The sequence below is a fragment of the Aulonocara sp. 'chitande type north' Nkhata Bay genome, linkage group LG9 (assembly GCF_057382095.1).
Source record: "Aulonocara sp. 'chitande type north' Nkhata Bay isolate Kocher_YH1m ecotype deep benthic linkage group LG9, A_spYH_male_GT1.1, whole genome shotgun sequence".
In the NCBI taxonomy this organism is placed as follows: domain Eukaryota; kingdom Metazoa; phylum Chordata; class Actinopteri; order Cichliformes; family Cichlidae; genus Aulonocara; species Aulonocara sp. 'chitande type north' Nkhata Bay.
In genome coordinates, this window is record NC_141352.1 from 29,847,716 (window position 1) to 29,868,581 (window position 20,866).

At 41.6% G+C, this 20,866-nt stretch overlaps 2 protein-coding genes across 2 annotated transcripts in view; both read left to right on the forward strand.

Annotated features, from left to right (window-relative positions):
- Window positions 1–20,866, forward strand: part of LOC147322368 (uncharacterized) — a 125,444-nt gene that overhangs the window by 82,536 nt on the left and 22,042 nt on the right. The gene's annotated exons all lie outside the window — the stretch shown is intronic.
- LOC147322372 (uncharacterized) lies at window positions 1,912–14,212 on the forward strand. Its single transcript, XM_086306810.1, has 3 exons — window positions 1,912–2,173; window positions 5,552–5,657; window positions 13,402–14,212. Exons 2-3 carry the CDS (start codon window positions 5,640–5,642, stop codon window positions 14,029–14,031), a joined length of 648 nt encoding a protein of 215 aa, XP_086162936.1. The 5' UTR covers window positions 1,912–2,173; window positions 5,552–5,639; the 3' UTR covers window positions 14,032–14,212.

Consider the following 20,866-nt stretch of genomic DNA (forward strand, 5'->3'; position numbering starts at 1 on the left):
TTTTTTGTTTTTTTTTTTGTTTTTTTTGTTTTTTTTCTCTCTTCCCCCCCCTTCTCACCCTCTCTTCTCCCCTTTGGTTTTCTTTCTCTCCCTCTCTTTCTTTCATTCTTTCCCCCTGTCCTATCCCACAGTCATGTCTGTCTCGTTTGTAGCAACCGAAAATAAAATAAATTCATAATTATAATAAAGGTCAATCAAATGGACCAATATGGCAAGGCCATGATGATCCACTTGGTAAAATAAATCCGCTTGGCATCTTTCTTGGCCTCAAGACAACAATTCTGATGGCTATAGATCCAAACGGGACACAAAAAAAAGAAAAAAAAAGTATAGAGAATAACAACCTCCCTCCTACTCTTACTCAGGGTCTCATAACACTTTTTCCAAAGCCAAACAAAGACTTACTTCTTATTGATAATTGGAGACCCATCTGTCTGCTCAATAATGACTATGAGATTATGGCTTTAGTACTTGATAACAGAATTAAAGAGTTCTTGGACACAATTATCGATGAGACACAATCAGGCTTAATGAGAAATAGACACATTTCTAATAACATTAGACTGGTTTTGGATCTACTTGATTACTCTGATTTGGTATCTGACAATAGCTTCATTCTCTTCCTGGAGTTTTAAAAGGCCTTTGCAAGGGTGTAGATTTGGTTGTGGCATTGGTGGGGACGGATGATTCGACCATCGACCCCTGCCCCGTTTCTTATTTTTTCCTTTTTGTTTTTGCTTCTTGATAAAAAAAAAAGGAGAAATATACTTGCCTGCATATGCTATTCTACATGCTTTTAAACTGTTTAAAATTACAGCTGTAAAAACTTGAATCTTACAGTGTTTATTTATCGGATAAAATAACTTAAATGTCACCGTTATTATTGTCCGGCCGGAAACAGGCCGGGGGTGTCCAAATTCAGAGGCTGCGTCCACCTGAGAACCCGGCCTTTGTGGTCTAAGTGGGCCGGGTCCTCTGAAAGCCGGCTAGACCGGAAATGAGCGACTGTGAAATTGGACGGTCTAGCCTTCAGAATTACGTCACCTGCCGTCTGCTCCTTGCTGTCTAAAATATAACCGGACGCTGGTGTAGATGGTCGAATAAACTGCTGTTTTCACACAGCAGTTTATTCAGCTGTGTGAGAACCCTGGAGGAATTCTCCTGAGGGATTAATAAAGTTTTATTTAATCTAATTTAATCTAATAACTTTAATCTCAGCCAAAACCATTTACTCACCAACAAATAAAACACAGAAAAAGGCCAAACAATAACATGTTTAAGTTATTTGACGTTTACACAGCTACATTCTCGCCTGAAAATGTGTTAAAAGTTTATTTTGCGACCCAGAAAGAGTAATAAGAGTAATATTAAAACTAAGTAGCTGCAGTAATAGTAGCCATTGTTGGAAACTGGAATTGGCTGGGCCAGTCTGGGATATGGTTTTCAGTTTTGTTGTCCGGGTGGAAAATCGGGAGAATGGTCGCCCCGGGAGATTTTCGGGAGGGGCACTGAAATTCGGGATTCCCCGGAAAAATCGTGAGTGTTGGCATGTATGTCCTAGCATAGCCTGTAACGTTATTGTGACGGACACATTATATGAGTGAACTTGACTTTATGTGACTTACAGGTTTCTTTGAAAAACAATTTCTTATATCCAGGTTCTTCCTTTTTGCTGCCATCCTCCTCTGAGCCTCGCAGCGGAGGTTTGCAGCTGCTGAAACTAAACAGAGCTCCCTGAAAGGCACAGCCAATCACATTGGCCATATTTGTCACATGACGTAGGACTCCGGTAGAGAACGTAATTTAACTCTTTCTGCTCCACTCACTGAATAAGACGCTGACAGATCGTTTTTACTTACTATCGGGTTTGTTTTTCTTTACTCGAAGAGATCAAATTATTGGTGGGGACAATTCAATAATCGCTGGATATTGGTCCCTTCCGTCCATGCCAAATCTACGCCCTTGATCCAAAGACCAAAAGTCAAGATGCTCGTCAAACTTAAAAAAAAAAAAGGTACGTTCTAAATGAAGCTTCAGACGTCACTAATCACGTGACTCTGGCCAAACGAATCAAGCCTCGACACAGTGTTTCTGAAGCAGCGTGTTGATTTTTCTGACACACGCACCGGAGCGTCAGCTTCAAGCGGACCATTGCTACCTCTCACATCTAAAGGTAAGTGTCAAGGTAACTTTGAACTGAGTTCAGTCAATCTCGAGTTTTTCGAAGTTTTCTGAATGAAGTTTTCTGTTGCTCTCTGTGAGAGGAGACCGTTAAAGGCGAGGCTCTCCAGAGTGTAGCAAAACAGGAAACCTCAGCTGGGTGTGTGTAAGTGTGCAAACGAATAGATTAGAAGTGCAAGTGAGCCACGAGTATAGAAAGGTCAAGTTTCGTGAGTTGTTTTTCTCACCACTGATCACGCGCTCAACACTCTACACATACTTGCATCACACGCGCGCTCTCGAGCATCGGTATTGTACAATTCTGGGCATCACGTGATTTGAGGGTGTTACCATATAACGGAAATCTCCATTGTTCTGTAGCAGTGGTTCTCAAACGTTTCACAATGAGTTTCACCCTTACGAGCGACATCACAGCACAGTAGTATAGGCCTATTTAACACCACATACACATACTTGCCAACAATCAAAAGGGATCTATCTATCTATACACATACAAACACACATGCATATATATGTAGGCCGACCAATATGCACATACACACGCCTTATTTCTAAGGCCAGGCACTATATCCCGTATAAAGACCTAGAAAAGCTCATCCACGCCTTTGTAACGTCAAGGCTAGATTACTGTAATTCACTCTATTGTGGTCTCCACTCTTCCCTTTTACATAGATTACAGACAGTTCAGAATGCTGCAGCACGCATTCTAACTAAAACTAAGAAGTTTGCCCACATTACTCCTGTCCTTGCTAATCTGCACTGGTTGCCTGTCAAATATCGTATTCAATTTAAAATTTTGTTGTTTACTTTTAAAATTACCAATAACACTGCACCAAGCTATCTTAAGGAACTTTTAAATCCATATGCTCCTGCTAGGGCTTTAAGGTCATCCTCACAGTTACTGCTGGTTCAGCCCAGATCTCGACTGAAATCTAGAGGTGATCGATCGTTTGCTCTAGTTGCACCGGAGCTGTGGAACAATCTCCCGATTGGCATCCGGGCGTCTGATTCTATTCATTCTTTTAAATCACAGCTAAAAACATATCTTTTTAAACTTGCCTTTTCTACCAGTTAAATGCTGGCTTGCTTGCAGTGACCTATTGACCTATTGTATTAAATTCTCTGCTATCTTTCCATTATTGCTGTCTTTTATCATGGTGGTACAGTCTTACCTTACTATAACCTATGTGCTGCAGTTTACTCTTATTGGTGGCTTTTATCTGTGAACATAATTCGTTACCTTTATGTATTTGATGTTAATGTGTGAACTGTTTTATTTTTTATTGTTTTATGTAAAGCACTTTGGTATGCCCAAGGCTTTTAAATGTGCTCTATAAATAAAGATTGTTGTTGTTGTTGTTGTATATGTATGTATATGTCTGTGTGTATATATATATATATATATATATATATATATATATATATATATATATATATATATATATATATATATATATATATATATATATATGTGTATATATATATGTGTATATTAGGGGTGCAACGATACACAAAATTCACGGTTCGGTTCGGTTCGATACTTTGGTGTCACGGTTCGATATTTTTTCGATACAAAAAACTGTTCATGCATTTTTAATTTGTCATTTATTAAAATTATAAATATATATTTTAACTCAAAAGTACAGTTTTTAAATTTAACCCTAACCCTTGTGCGTGTTTTTTATTTTGACAGCGAATGCGCACCTGCGGACCACTTATGTGCAGCCCTGGTTATTTAGCTCATCATATTGCAGCCACAGAAATTCTTTTGTCCATGAAACCATAAAGCTGCACTTTCTTTTTGCCTTATAGTCTGATTTGTCATAACTTCTCCGTTTTGTGGTAAGCTTTTCTTTGGCTGTCACTTCTTCACCCTGACCTGTCTTATTTGGCTCAGCAGAACTGAAATGCTTTTACACACGCACTCACATAAGCTCAGCGATTCTCTGCGCGATCAACCTCTCACATGTTTAAGCTTGCTGCGTCATGTTTGCATAGTAAGCTAACGATTAATAAGACGATGTCAGAGGAATTGGTGCACAAATTATCATCACTCACAGATCAGTGCTGTCGCTCTCTATACACAGTTCGCAGGATTGCAAAGTGAAAGCAAAAAAACAAGCGCAAATTCAAACGCGACTTCAATATGTCACATATTGACAGTGGCTCACTGATGCCAATGACATAATTACCCAGCTACATTTCTGAAAGAATGCAAAAGCATTGACATATATTTTTCCTACAATAGCCCGACGGGCAGGGAAGAGATAGATTTTGGTAGCCCGACTGAAAAAATCGCTAGCTCCGGAACATCGGGCTAGCTAGAGAAATGTCTCTTTCCAAAATAAAAGCTATACTATCCGCTTCTTCTGGGCTATATTCTCAGCAGCATAAGGAGAATCATGTGCTAACAGCTGTCTAAATGACTCGGCTAAAGTTAGTAGCATGCTTGCTTGTTTTTTTTCTGCTTCCACTTGTCTTTGCACTACGATGATGTCGGCGTAAATGTGCAGTCATATTCGTTGTGTTCCCGCTAGTGCTTTCAGGTTAATCTCGTTGAAATTACCTTAACGCCACAACACGGCAAATCTCCGTTAACGAGCTACCGCCGATCACTCCGTGCATGGGGCTAGACGGCCAACACGTTAACGAGCTAACTGCGCTAACACACTAGTTCACACCAATGTAATTGAGCATTGCATGGCACATTCAACATACTGTTTTACTTTAGTCCATGACTCGCTTACCTTCAGGGTCATACGTCACATGAAAACCAAAATAATTCCAAACGCCAGATCTGAATGACGTTCAATTTGCCTGTTGCAAGGAGAGCTTAACTTCTGTCTCGCTAGCTTGCCCTGCGCTCTTCCTTCTGACTATGCTGTCTGTGTTGAGCGCTCAGTGGATCTGCGCTCGACAGTGCAGCCTAGGCGGAGTAGTCGAACACAGATTCACTGAGCGCTCAACACAGACAGCATCGTCAGAAGGAAAGTTGATACAATAAATTACAAATGTTGTATTGTTCGATACATATGCGTACCGAACCGAAAGCACTGTATCGAACGGTTCAATATCGATACGAATATCGTTGCACCCCTAATATATATATATGTGTGTGTGTGTGTGTGTGTGTGTGTGTGTGTGTGTGTGTGTCGGCCCACTGGGCATTTGATTCTAATAACCTGCCTCAGTCTCTCCTGCTATACTGCTAAATTTTGTATCAGTGCTCAAACCTTTTGTGTTTGTTTCCAATAAGTTGCCCACCTCGGGAAGCAAAAATGTGTTCTTTTAACTTGTCAGATGAACATATGAGACACTTTGACTTTTCAGTGCAGTGTGGAGCCTAACAAAGATCTGCTTTGTGTCCCAGCTGATCAGCAGGAGGAGAAGAGTCTGACGGAGCAGCAGAGGAACATTTTCAGCTACTTGGACTCAGCTCAGCCACTACAGAGAAAACAATGAGCTCAACACAGAAGGTGACAGACAGAGCAGGGCGATATGACCGAAAATATTTATCACGATATACATTTGAAAATGTGCGATAACAATATGACTGACGATACAAGTGACGCGAGACAAAATACTTTACAACTCCACAACTTTATTAAAAAAAACCCATCAATGTATTTTCATTTAAACAAACAGCTGTTTTTTATGTGCATTAAAGTTATATAAAAATTTAACAGTGCAAATGCAAATTCCTTGCTGACAGTTTAACCAAAAGGCATTTCCAGTGGAAATTGGCCGACATTTGCTCCGAGGAATTTGCATTTGCACTGTTAATATTTTTGGTCATATCGCCCTGCTCTACGTTCATGTGTTACTGTTTAGGCTTAAATTGGTTTGATGTTTGGTGCCTTTTTCTTAATGTAAAAAAAACCCTCAGGTTACAATCAGACATTTTTCTTCACTGAACCTGTTGGGTCTAAACTCAGACCCCGCTGTCTCCAGGACTTATTCCCATGAAAGAAAAACAAGGCAACAGCGATCGATCGATTTACTTGCAAGGGAGGCCTCGTCGGTACTTCAGACTAACTGAAGTCTGAAGTCTGCTAAGACAGATATTAACAGACTTCAGTTAGTCCAGAATAAGGCGTCTAGATTAGATGTTCATACTATACTAATTAAAGACGGACTGATCCTCACCTCACAAAACGCGCTACTTCGCTTAACCCAACTTTGCTTGTCAGAGAAGTATGTGTCACTCGATAGAGCGGCTGTTGTCTGCGAGACCTGTCAGGGAACTGGTGGAGCATTTGGAGCCTCACTACATGCTTCCAAACCGCAGCATTTTTAATCTTAATCTCTTCCATACTGAGGTGAAAAGGAAGCGATTTGTCCCGTACTTCAGCTAGAATGGGGGGGGGAAAAAAGACTCTGGAGTTAGTCTGTGTCCTTAAGCTGCAGCTGCCTCTTCTTCTCTCATGTTTTCTAAGTAGCTGACAGCTGGTAACTGTGCAGGGGCGGCTCTAGCAAAGCTTTGCCAGGGGGCAGGTAGGCCATTAACAAGAAAAGGGAGGCACAAAAAATACTTTTCTTTGTTATTTCATTTAAAGGACTAACTTTTAATAAATAATTATCTGAATCTTACAACCAAAGTGGTCATCTGATTAAATGTATAGAAATCCATTACTGTATATGGTAACTATTAAGTCTAATTTACACCCTGGTAAGCTATAGTCCTTCTTCCTTTGGGAAGGTACCATCTGTGCAGTCTGCAATTCTGTTGAAGAAAGATGGTGAATCTATTTAATTATTGTAGAAACATAATTGATTATTTCTGTGCATTTGATTTACACCTGCATTAAATCAAAGTTGATTACATTGATTAAGCATCATGAGGTGGAGGGCGGGGGTGGTTCTGGGAGATTTTTGCTGGGAGTTGGCAACTCTATTAGTTAGCAGAAATATTAAACAACCTAAGTACTCTTTATAATACCAGAATAGGAAGGATGGTGCAGGTTTAAGTTTATTAGATTGATGTGTGTTGCTGAACTATAAAATATTTGAATAGAATAGAATTAAACTTTATTGTCATTGCACATGTCACAGGTACAGGGCAACGAAATGCAGTTTGCTTCCATCCAGAAGTGCTTTAGCCATGATATAGATATATTACAATATATATTAGCAATAATATAGATATGTAAGTATATTACAGAAATGGGTCTATTATGGTATGTTATAATGTACACGGTATAAAGTAAGTTATGAATATGCTATAACTATAAGTATGTACAGGCTGTGGTGAGTACAAGCTATGTACAGGATATAAATATGAAAAACTATACAGAACATGAAAAAAAAAAAACTATACAGAAATGGGAAATATGCAAGTTATAAACAGTTGTAGAATTAAAAATTATCGTATTTTACAGAATGATTATTTATACAGAATTATGCAGTGGTGCAGTTAAGATAAGTGAGATATGTGGATAATTTCTACAGAGGCTGTATAAAGTGCTAGTGGTTGTGAGTGGTGGTTCAGTCCGTGAGTTTAACGTGGGTCAGATGTCAGGAGGCAGAGTTCAGGAGTCTGACAGCTGTGGGGAAGAAGCTGTTCCGGTTCCTGGTGGTCTTAGTCCGGAGGCTCCTGTAGCGCCTCCCAGAGGGAAGGAGGGTGAAGAGTCCACGTGATGGTTGACTGGGGTCTTTGATGATTGTCCCAGCCCTTTTCAGACACCGCTTCCTGTAGATGTCCTTTATGGCAGGAAGTGGTGCTCCGGCGATGCGCTGGGCAGTTTTCACGACCCTCTGCAACGCCTTCCGGTCCGAGGCAGAGCAGTTCAGGTCGTCCAGATGAGATCCTCGGAGATGTGGACTCCAAGAAACTTGAAGCTGCTCACACGCTCCACAGCCGTCCCCTTAATGTAGATGGGTGGATGTGGGTCAGCATTCCTCCTGTAGTCCACGATGAGCTCCTTGGTCTTCTCACTGTTAAGCAGCAGGTTGTTTGTGTCGTACCACTCAGCCAGACGATCCACCTCCTCCCTGTAGACGGCCTCATCGTTGTCACTGATGAGGCCAATCACCGTGGTGTCATCTGCAAACTTAATGATGGTGTTAGAACCATCGGCAGGTCTGCAGTCGTGGGTGAAGAGGGAGTAGAGGAAAGGGCTCATTTGGTATAACGGAATAGCTTTAGTGTCTTGTTTTTAAAACTTGAGTATGAACTTTTACAAAATGCAGCAAGATATTTATTTAAAAACAGTTTTATTGATTACAAAAAACGCTATATCGGATTCATATCGGTATCGGCAGATATCCATATGATATCGGAATCAGTATTGGACATTAAAAAGTGGCATCGTGCCATCTCTAATACTAATATCGATAAAATGCATTATCAGCTTTCTTGGCTTCCTGTACAGGCTAAAATATTCTATGGCTTGTAGTTATAAAGAAAGCAATTCTGTTAAACACGCCACATTTATTTCTGCTCAGCTGCAGTATCCAGATGAAATACATAATGATATTACACGATTTTCAACAAACTACAATTTAGCAAATCCTCGAGTTAAAAGTAACTTTTTGTAAAACTGTTATATTTAGAGCAACTTTCAGGTGGAATAAATTGCCTTATAAAATTAGAGAATTAGCAACTATTCAAAACTTCAATGAACATTTAAAGGGGGCAGGGATAGCTCAGTAAAGTGGTCGCCCCATGATCGGAAGGTCGGCGGTTCGAATCCACTTAACGGCTACCCTGAGGTACCCCTGAGCAAGGTACCGTCCCTACACACTGCTCCCCGGGCGCCTGCTTAGTGGGCTGCCCACTGCTTCACTGAGTGAATGGGTCAAATGCAGAGAAAAACAAGTAATTTCCCCATGGGGATCAATAAAGTATCCATTATTATTATTATTATTATTATTATTATTATTAAAAGCTGATTTACAGAACTTTTAGTTGTTGTAAATATTGTAAGAGATGATTTGTTTTTGAAATTTGTGTAATGTGCCTCAATGTTATTGATATTGTTATTATTATTATTATTATTTTTTATTATTGATTGCTTATATTTTAATTGTGAAACGTCACTGTGGATGTAAGAGGCAAATTATGTGGATATCTTGAATCCACTTTATTGTATAATATTTTATGTGATAGTATTTGACGGAAGATGAGCAACATCTGTTGTGGAAGCTAATGGGGTTCCTTTTGAATAAACAAATAAACAAACAGGATTTATTATCACTGAATAATTATGTAGAAATCTATAAAAATCATAGAAATATGCATTAGAAACAACAACTGTGTGTGTGTGTGTGTGTGTGTGTGTGTGTGTGTGTGTGTGTGTGTGTGTGTGTGTGTGTGTGTGTGTGTGTACAATCAGGAGGGATGGGAATGATTTTAGTGTTTAAACAGTCATGAATTATTTTTAACACCAGGTTGAATGTAATGTGTTAGAACTACCAGTAGGTGGGGATAAAAGACCTTTAAGGTGTTTGGTGCCACACTCCACCTTCAGGTTTAAATAGGGCTGCTCAATTAATCGAATTTTAATCACGATTACGATCTGGGCTTTCAACAATCATTAAAAATGACTGAGCCGATTATTAGCCCCTCCCTCATGCTTTACTCTCGCGCTGCTCCGTGTAGCAAATCCAGCGCACCTCTCTGCATTTCGAACACTCATCACAACAATTAAGAGCAGCGGTCCCCAACCCCCGGGCCTTGGATCGGTACCGGTCCGTGAGTCGTTTGGTACCGGGCCGCGAGAGTTGAGGCTCATGTGTGAAATGTATGGTTTTCAGGGTTTTTATCGGTTTTCAGCGATATTTTGTTATCGTTTTGATCGTTAACTCGGTTTTCCTGGGTCTTTTCACATGTGTTATGAATAAATCTTCTGTTTTTCGGTACCGGTACTAGTTTTATTTTGTTGTATTTATCCGCGTAACCTTAATGGCCGGTCCGTGAAAATATTGTCGGGCATAAACCGGTCCGTGGCGCAAAAAAGGTTGGAGACCGCTGATTAAGAGTCATTATTCAATACATTGTTATTGTTAACCCTTTAAAGCCGGTCAGAGCAGCACGCTCTGTTTTGTGTAACTATTTTTAAATCCCTGTAGAACCTGAACCGTGTAAGCTAGCGCAATATATATATATTTTTTGCATATGAAACCAGAGGAGTTGTACTTACATCTTATGCCATCAGCTTGTCCTCGGTCACGGTTTCCTCCCGCATAAAGCTTTGCAAAAATTGCATAAAAAGCGCTTGAAGGAACAAAAACATAATATTTCAGAAACACGCTTTGCCGATCGGATCAGCTGTTCGTAACACTTCCCACAGTGAAACAGATGTCAGCGCGAACTATCGCATGTCCGCCATTTCCTGGCCGAAACCGGAAGTGACGTCATTTTCGCGGAAAATGTAGTTTTTTACTTGTAGGCCTTAAAAGCCTATACTGGTGTTTTTATAAGTCATGTTTGACTTTTCTGAATAGTTTCTGGGATTCTTAGAACTCGAATTGCACTGCTGGAAATAGTTTATTTTATTTTTTATTTTTTGTGCCTGTCCCGTTTGGCTCTTTTGCCATCAGAATTATTGTCTAAAGGCAGAGAAAGATGCCCAACGGATTTACTTTACCAAATTGACCATCCCAGCCTTGCCATAATGGTCCATTTGATTCGCCTTTTATTGTTTATTTTATTTTCACTTGCTGAATACGGGACAGACTTGACTGGAGGAAAGAAGGGGAGAAAGAAAGAGGGAAAGAGAAACAGCTGAGAAGAGGGACGACGGGGGAGAAGGGCAAAAGACAAAAACCAACAGAATGGGCAGAAAAAAAAAGAAAAAAGAAGAAAAAAATGCATATATCAATCACCTGGATCACCTGTTGAGAAAGAAAAAAGAAAACAAGCAGAAGAGAACAAGAGTAATAGAATAAACAACATCACAATGATATATGGGAATATGACAGTAAATACTAAATGTTAAACATTATTGTGCAGCACATAAGATCAACAGAACACAGTGTGCTTTGAGGTAGGAGCCAAAAAGGGTGTAGTTTGTGGGTGTGATCACCCGTGTGTACACCTGTGAGCATGGACGCGCTTGTTTTTTTGGTTTTTTTAAAGGTTCCGTCATGTAATGATCTGCTAGAGGGTGTGGGGGGGCCACAGCCCCGTCCTCCAGGGCATGAAGCAGGTATGGAGGAGATCAAAACTCCAGACATCCAGAGGCCCCCAGAACACAAGAGACCAAGGAAGACCAACAGAGGGGCAGCCGCGCCACTGTCCCAGAAAGAGCTGAGGAGAGTCCCAGATGAGGGCTCACTCAGCAGCCGCGGAGCAGAAGCCAGGGGGAGTTGCAGTGACGCGCCCGTGAGCTCCGCCGGCAGCCAGCCGCGCCTGAGTGACCGAGCCCCACGATCCAGGCCCGATAAGCGGCCGCCAAGGAGTGAGCCGGTGTGTACCTGGAAGCCCATCCCCAGACACAAAGAACCACCAACACACCGATGTCTGAGGGAGTCCGCCACTGGCAACGGAAGTGGTGGTGGGTGGAGATAGGCCTCCAAACCTTGGAGGGCCTGAGATGTCCCCAGAGAGGTGGCGTCTGATACCCAACCTGACATATAGACACAGACATACAGGCACACACAGATACAAACATCCATTCCCACCCTCATGCTCTCATATGCACTTACTCCACACTCAACCAACGTGGAGACAGACATAAAGAGACGTTGTACACACGATCACACTCCCCAAGCGTACTCTACGAACCGGGTCTAGGTACCCTTGCCCCTGGAGGGGGGAACTGCACCCAGACCCAGGTGGTGTTACCCTTTTGCCTGCGGTGGGGAGAGGCAGACCGCCCGACTCCGCAGCAGCAGGGAGGCCCCACACTCCAGACCGCAGTCGGACGGCCAACTCCTCCTCCTAGCCCCCCCCCCCCGCTCCAGCAGGTCGCAGAGAATGGGGGTGAGAGAAGACTCCAAACCTCCCTCCACCCGCTCATATGTAGTGTTGATGCATGTGTGTTCTAAGGTGCATTTAAAACCCAGGAGGGCATGGAGCTACCTGCCAGAGAGCAGCAGGTAAGCGCATGGTCCCTCCTGCTAGCCCTCAATGTCTACGTGTATTTAAAATTGAGAGGTGGGCAACGACGCCAGGGGTGAGGTGTACACCCTGATGGTAATTTGGATTCCGTGTATCGTTCCCACCCCCAAGATCCTATATGTATGTGTAATGAGAGTGTGAGTAATGTGAATGTCTAAGTTGTGGATAAAATTGAGGCAGAGGCAGCCAGAAGGGGACAGAGGGGGGGGTAGCCTCCTCTGCACCCTGGTGACATACCCCTACTCTAAGGCCCTGCATGTGTGGGTGGCTGTGGTGGAGCGGGAAGAGGGGGAGATGGGGAGGGAAGGAAGGGAGGGGCAAGTGACCCCCCCCCCTGGGGCCAGCTCCCCCGGTGACCCCAGTAGGCACCCCCATACTCCGCGACCCGCCAGGGAAAGGGGGCCCAGGCCCATCCAGACCGGGGCCCAGTGCAGCAGCGCCGCCCGGCCCCACAGAGCCCGGGACAGTCCACCCAACCCCACCACAGAGAAAACTGCACCCACCCCACCATCCACTCATCTTCCAGACTACACAAGACAATAGTTTGTTTTGATGCACCTGCTGTTTTCTTTGCAAATTTGCATCATAGGATTGTTTTTTCGTTTTTCCTGCAGTATATAAAAATTGCTGTATCTCCAAAATAAAACTATGAAGACACTCAAAATAAATTTCTTGTTGTTGTAAACTATTTTTTGCAACTTTTTTGTATTTAAAGTTTTGAGGGATAAACCTCTTAAATTTCTCCAAGTAGAAATATATGTAAAAAAAACAAAAACGATTTTCAATTTTTTTTGTAGTTTATTGCACTGTTTTGCAATTAATGTAGTTACTATGGACTTAATTCATACATATTATTAAAATATGGGCTATAACAGTTGTATAGCAACTTGAAATTCTCCCACAATTGGCACTACAACATGTAAAAAAATAATATAAGCTCTGGCGGACTTGGTTCTATAGTAGGTCTTAAAGGGTTAAATAAATATCGTCAAATAATCGAGATCTCAATTTCAGTGAAAATAATCGTGATTATCATTTTTGCCATAATCGAGCAGCCCTAGGCTTAAAACTAGTGTTAATGGAGAGAGTTTGAAGGTTGAGTTTGTTCCATGACTGCATTTCACTCACTGCCTCTGTTTGTATCTCTGTCACTGCAGGACCAACATGGAGCCAGAAGTCAGCGCTCTCAGGAGGCCGACAAACCTCACAGAAGAAAGAGAGAGAAAACATACAGCTGTGACGAGTGTGGGAAGGATTTTACTGTGAGGGCTTCACTAAAACAGCATCAGGTCATCCACACTGGAGTTAAAGCGTTCAGCTGTGACTTGTGTGGAAAGTCTTTTTCCTTGAAGAGTTCCCTAAAACACCACCAACTCATCCACAGTGGAGTTAAAGCGTACAGCTGTGATCAGTGTGGCAGAGCTTTTAATTGCAGTAGGAGCTTACAGAGGCATCTAGTTACCCACTCTGGAATTAAGGCATACAGCTGTGACATCTGTGGGAAAACTTTCAGCCAGAGAGGGAGCCGAAATAGACACCTACGCATTCACACCAGACATGATGTGTACTGCTGTGAACAGTGTGGCAAATACTTTGCTACAGACGCACAGTTACAACAACACATGTTTATCCACACTGAGGGACGACCTTATAAATGTGACTTGTGTGAGAAGACTTTTAAATCTCCACATTACCTGAGAGGACACCAACAGATCCACACCAGAAAGAGACTCTACAAGTGCAGTTACTGTGAGGTATGTATTTATATTGTTATCTTGTCATTTTAGCCTGACTGTTTGGAACAACTCTGCTCATTAAACTGTGTTAGCATGTTAGCAATTCTACTGCATGGAAAAGCAGCTCTGAGTGATTATTCAGATTTTCATGTCAGTTATGATTTTAGTATTACTGTAGTATTATGGTGGTAGTATTGTAGTTATTGCAGCCCAGTAAACTGAGTGTGTTAACTGAAACAGTCAAATGTAATTGGACGTCTGCAGAGATGCTCTTTATTTCAGGCGACGTTCAGGATAAAAATGTTGAAGGACTGACTTACACTGTCTTTGTGTCTTTGTTTAGAAGCAGAGCGACACAGATGGATCCAGTTCTCAACCCTGTCATCACCGTGGTGGTGGGAAAGACTTTCGTTGTGACCTTTGTGGAAAAACTTTCAGTCGACGAGACGCCCTAAAAACACATCAACGTAGACACACTGGAGAAGAACTGAAATACTGCAAAGAATGTGGGAGAAGCTTCACCACATCACATCACTTAAAACGACATGAACTGATTCACAGTGGGGTTAAAAAGCACCTCTGTGATCAGTGTGGGTCATCCTTCACCACTGCATGGGAGCTTAAAAGACACAAACGAGTCCACACAGGAGAGAAACCATACAAGTGCAGACACTGTGACAAAAGCTTCTCAGATTCATCTGGTTGTAACTATCATGAACGTACACACATGGAAGGAAACTACAGCTGTGACCAGTGTGACAAGAGCTTCAGGAATCTCAGTTCATACTCCGAACACAAACGATCCCACGTTACTAATAAACTGTTTCACTGTTACCAATGTGCCCAAACATTCACCTCATTGTCTGCTCTGTGCAAACATCAGCGTGATCACTCAGGGCTGAAATCACTCCCATCACTGGATCACAGTGAATCTGAAGAGACAGAAAGATCCTCTGGTTTCAGTGTCAGACTCAAAAAGCTTGAGATCAGGCTCCACAGAGTTCAGATAGAATCATTTAAACTTGTGTTGAACTGAACTGGTTGCTGGGCTGAACTTCTACATAATACAGATTTACATGGGATCTTATTTTCTGTCGTTTTACTGAGTCAGTTTTGTCCTTTTTTCTCTGTCCTGGTTTTGCTCGTCTGTAAATAATTGAAACTCAGTCAAATAGTTCATTGTTCTCCAGCAAAACGTTTTGGAAACTCATGTTTAACCTTTAAACTCTGACATGTTTTAGCACACAAGGCTTCATCGGGGAGTTCACTCATGATTGGACCATGAGAATAAAGGTTTTTAGTTCTTTCAAAGAGAGTCTTGGAGGTGTTTGATGTTTCTGTTTTTTCTGAAATCACCTGAAAGAAAAACTATTTTTCTTGCTTCATGTAGTGTGGAAGTTTTTAATGTTTCTTCATTTGTGATGTTCTTGAATGTGTTGACATGAAGATGGTACAAATAAACTGTCCTTTTAGCTTCAGCTCCTAATTTATTCATTATTTATGGATATAGCACAGCAGCAGTGTCTTGATTAACACATGGAGGGCTCGGGATCTGATGGTAAATAATGTTTTGTGTCCTTGTACACATCATACAGCTCAGCTGTTCCACAGATGTCAGGTTTACACAGTGGGATGGTTTGTAAGAACGCAGCTCTCCTGTGGATAAATCCTTACTCTTAGCCTCAGGACCTCACACAGTCCCAGCAGATTCGGTCAGAAGATTTATACCTCTTTCATTTCTATATGATTCTTCTTGCATCTAAACAAAGATGATTATGATGATGATGAGTCATTTATGAAAAAAGAAGCAAAAAACAATATTGTTGTGTGAGGATTTTTATGGCAGATTTTGTGCATCACCATTTTTGTACATGAAAATGTTGAAAAGATGCAAAGGAGGAGGAGGGCACAAGAACTCAGCACGTGATACTGACTGGAAGCAACACAGCTGCTGTTGACAAAGCAGCAGAGTCAGATATGAATGTGTATTGAATTCATCGTGTAAATATACCAGATTTATCCACATACGTCAGTTTTCACACTTTTTTTTACTTTCAGTAAGTTTACTTTTAGTTTATTTTTTACTTTCTTAAGACGCGGGAGAATCTGATTCATCATGATTGAGCATTTCATTAAAGTAATGTTTAAAAGACATTTCTCGTTTGTTCTTTCAGCTGCAGCCTCGCTGGTGTTTAACTGTCTGACAGTAAAGAAGATAAAAGATACGTGCAAACACAAACACATGAAAAGTATTTGCAGAAAAGCTTAAAGCTCTTGTTTGTCTTTTTTTTCGTTCCAGTCATCGCGAACATGGCGAAGATGTGAAGCTGCTTTCCTGCTACAGTATCTCCTTACATACATTTGCTCATATCGTGGGAATTCTTATAGAGTGTCTTTCTTTGACCATGTCTCACTGTGTTTTATTCTTGACGTTGCATTTGAGTCTTTCATGACTCTATTTTAACTTATATTAAAATGGATGGATGTCTAGACGGACCCCCTGAATTAATCATCTGAAATCTTTTTATTCCTTTATTCCACTGCTTTCACGCATTTCTGTGAATCCAAATTTATATATAGATATCGAAACACACATATACTCATATCTTTACAGTTTGTTAATATCTTCATAGTCTCCAATAATGTTACACCCCAGTGCTTTCATTTGAAGCCCAAGTGTCATTGTCTTTGAAAAAGCACAGAGTATAATGCATCTATTTTGCAAAAATAAATAATACAATAAATGTTAAAAGACTTTCAAAAGGGTACCCTGTATTTCCCTTCATCGTATCGTACAAATAGAGATAATATAATGATCTGAGGAACAATTGTCAATAAGCAGAGAAATTATTAAAATATTAATGCAAGACATGGAAGCAGGTGTTGTTGTTCCTAAATTAGGAACAATATTTTAAAATTACTTCACAATTCTTCTTGCACTTCAGATTGTTACAAACTATCAGAATATAAAGAAAGTCAGAAAATGGACAACCTCAGCTTATAAAACTGCTTTTTTTTTTTTAACCACAAACCACTGGATCAATTTCAAGTGTTTTCCACTTGATTTTTATTTTATCATAAAACACTGCAGAGATACAAAGAAATAATCATTATAACAGTGTGCAAATACTCCACGTTATACTATGTGTCAGAGCTATAGAAGCAACACTTTAGGAAACTCCTGCATAGCTGCACAGTCCACATTGCACAGTGACAGCACCAAGACCCACAAAGCTGGATTTAGATATTTAACATTCTTTCAGTAAAAATTAAACCCTGCATAAAATCATGAATATCTGGCATTAATCAGATGAAAGCCTCTTCTGTAGCACCCTGTCATCCATTCATCCAAGAGATGTAACCAAGCTAAAAGATACTTCCTCTATTAGATAATTATTAGATAATCATTTTTGAAAAATAATCTGTAACATCAGATTAATTTCAGATTTTTAATGTCAGATTTTACACGGTCAGGTGTAGCCGAGGTTAACTCAGAAACGTAAACTTTAACTCAAAACGTATTTTAAATAAATTTCAAACAAGCCATCATGATAAAGGGAATGTGTGCAGTTTTGGTGCTCCGTAAGTTCTGTGCTGAACAGCGTGGCTGACTCTTCGTATCTACTATTGCCTCCACAGTCTGAGCCATTATGACCAATTATGGAGTCCACCGCCAGCTCACACTTTTTTGAGGTTATGTCAAAAGGTTTCTTGGAAAGAAACACGGACTATTTGTTTAGGCAGTCTGTGTCAATGGGCTCAGTCAGTAGTCACGTTGTCTTATTACAATGAACACATGCAGTGTAGTTTATTTTGAGTTAATCCAGCCTTCTGCCTGCAAGAAATCTTTAGTGCAGTATGTAATCTGCTTCTGAAAATGGCTCCCAGCAAGAAGAATTTCTTCTTTCAGCTCTAATCCGTGAAAAAAAGACAAAAAATACTTGGTTGGTCTGTTCATTGTCACCACTCTGATGTCAGGTGTACATGATTGGAGGATTTGGGGTTGGGTTCTCTGCTCATTCATCACTGCAGATTTTAGTTAGATTTGTTTGTCCCTGGGAACTGTGGGAACCGTGAATTACATTTTGGATGTAAACAAAAAGAAGAGCGTGAAGGGGTGTGAAGAAAAACAGATTTTAAACTTTGTTTTTTTAACTGGACTCTGGTGCCATCCTGTGGCTGCTATGAAGCAAAAGTGAAGTAATGAAAATAAAAAATGTTCTCAGTTTTCCTTGTTTGCCAAACTTCTCTCTAAAAACCAAGTCTGTTCCCTGTGTTTTTATTACAGTCTCTACAGTGTGAGATAATAAAAGGAGGATGTTGAAGGCAGCACCGCACTATACACACTATACAATTTTTTCATAACAGATGAGTTTTGGTTTTGTTTGGCTTTTTTGGGAGGGGGTGTTTTTTTTTTTATTCCCACCTATGCTTCTATTTTCTATATTTAAAAAAACAACAGGAGTTATGCAGGTTTACTATGATCAAAACTTCAGACTCACAGTGAAACATCATGCTGTGTAACACTATACACCAGTGTAAAGTTCAGGAAAGTTTTTTCATGGTTCAGAGGCTGCTCGGCAGAGGATGATTTAAAGATGTGTGTGAAATGGGCTGTTATGATGGGTCAGAAAGTGTGATGAGGGTTGCCTTTTTATAAAGAGTAGCCTTTCCTTTTTGCCAGCGGTCGTGGCCGCTAAAGAGCGTTTCCCTGAGCCTTAAAACTGCAAAGACGGCACGGCGCTGTCACGCTGATGGCCCGGGAGATACCGTTGGTGAGTCGAAAACTATTGCCTAATACAAAGCATTAAACCATGTTAAAAACACAGCAGCCTTTATAAATGTAGTTTGGACCCAGAAGCAAGTTTCATCAGGTCATCACTTAAAGACTGGATATCCCACCTGCTGTGGAGTTTTAATGCAGCACAGTTGTTATTATTAAACCCCTGTCACAGTCTGACCGTTAAAATGAACAACATTCATATATGAAATGAAATTGTTTCAGGTAAACTGTATATGGTGATACACCCACCTTGGGGTAGCCATCGGGGCGGGGGAGCTGGGAGGAGATGTTGGCTGTCCAATTGGCCTCCCTGCTGCTGCGGAGCCTGGGACGGTCTGCTTGCCTCCACCCCGGGGGGAAGGGTAACATCTCTTGGGTCTGGGTGCCGTTTCCCCCTCTGGGGGCGAGGGTACCTGGACCCGGGGTATAGAGTATGTTTGGGGAGTGTGATTGTCTGTACATGTCCATTTATGTCAATCCTTACGTTAGGTTAGTGCTGAGTGTTTGTATATGTGCGCATGAGGGTGGGAATGCATGTTTGTGTCTGTGTGTGCCTGTTTGTCTGTGTCTATATGTCAGTTTGGGTCTTAGACTCCACCTCTCTGGGAACTCCCAGGCCCTCCAAAGTGTGGAGGCCTATCTCCCCTCACCACACTCCCTGCCGGTGACTGATGCCCTCAGGGGTCGGTGCATTGGTGGTTCTTGGTGTCTGGGGCTGGGCGCTCAGGTACAGTATGTACCAGCTCACTCCCGGTGGCTACTTGGCGGGGCCTGGCGCCTGTTGCTCAGTCAGGCCTCTTCCGGGGCGCGGGGGGCCCTCGGGCCTCCGGCCTCTGGGCCTGCGACTTGGTTCACTCTGGCACAGCTGGCCCCCGGCAGAGCCGGTGGGCACGCCGGTGCAGCCCCCTCTAGCTTCTGCTCGGTGGCTACTGGGTGACCCCTCGTCTGAGGATCCACAGCCCTTCCCATGAGGGTGGCATGGATGCCCCTGCGGTGGTCCTACTTGGGCTTCTGGATGTCTGGGGCCTGGATCTCCTCCATGCCTTCATGCCCTGGGGGACAGGGCTATGGCTCTCGACATCCTCTTGCAGACCATTACATGGGGAGACCATTTGAATACAAGCGCGCTGATCCACACAGGTTTGCACACGGGTGTTCACTGCTCGTAGACTTAAATTACACCTTTCTTGGCTGCTACTTCAAAGCACATTCTGCGTGCTGCACAACAACATTCAATATCTGGTATTTACTGCTGTTTACACTTAGCTAGATTAATGCGATGGTGTTGTGTTTGGTATGTTGCTTTGTTTTTTGTTTTTTTGCTTGTTTTCTATTCTTTCTCCCTCAACAGGTGATCCAGGAGATTTTTTTCCCCTTTCTCACTGTCCCTCTCCCCTTCTGTTTTTCTTTTCCTTCCTCTTTCTTTCTCCCTTTCCTATCCCTCACTCATGTCTGTCCCGTCTGTAACATCTGAAAATAAAATATAATAAATAATAAAAACAAAGGTCGATCAAATGGACCAATACGGCAATGCCACGATGATCCATTTGGCAAAATGAATCCATTGGGTATCCTTGTTGATCTTCAGACAACAATGCTGACGGCTAAAGAACCAAATGGGACAGGCAAAAAAAAAAGACTGGATATCCCACCTGCTGTGGAGTTTTAATGCAGTACAGTTGTTATTATTAAACCCCTGTCACATTCTGACCGTTAAAATGAATAACATTCATATATGAAATGAAATTGTTTCAAGTAAACTGTATATGGTGTTAAATAGGCCTAAACTACTGTACTTTAATGTCGGCAATAAGGGCTGTACTTCAAGAGCCATATATTTTATGAGGTGGTACTCATTGTGATATATAGAGGACAGCAGGAGCACAACAGACACACAGCAACAACCAACAACAACCCTGCAAGTGGACCTATTTGGGGGGGACTTGTGTATCATGTCAGCACTGTGCAATGCTCTATGTGACAAATATTAAAAAATAAATTTCATTAGTATAGATGAAATATTTTGTTCTCTATGAATGCCCAGCAGCCCTGAAACCCTCTGAACTCTAATGTTCACAATCCAATAAATCGATAGACTTTGAG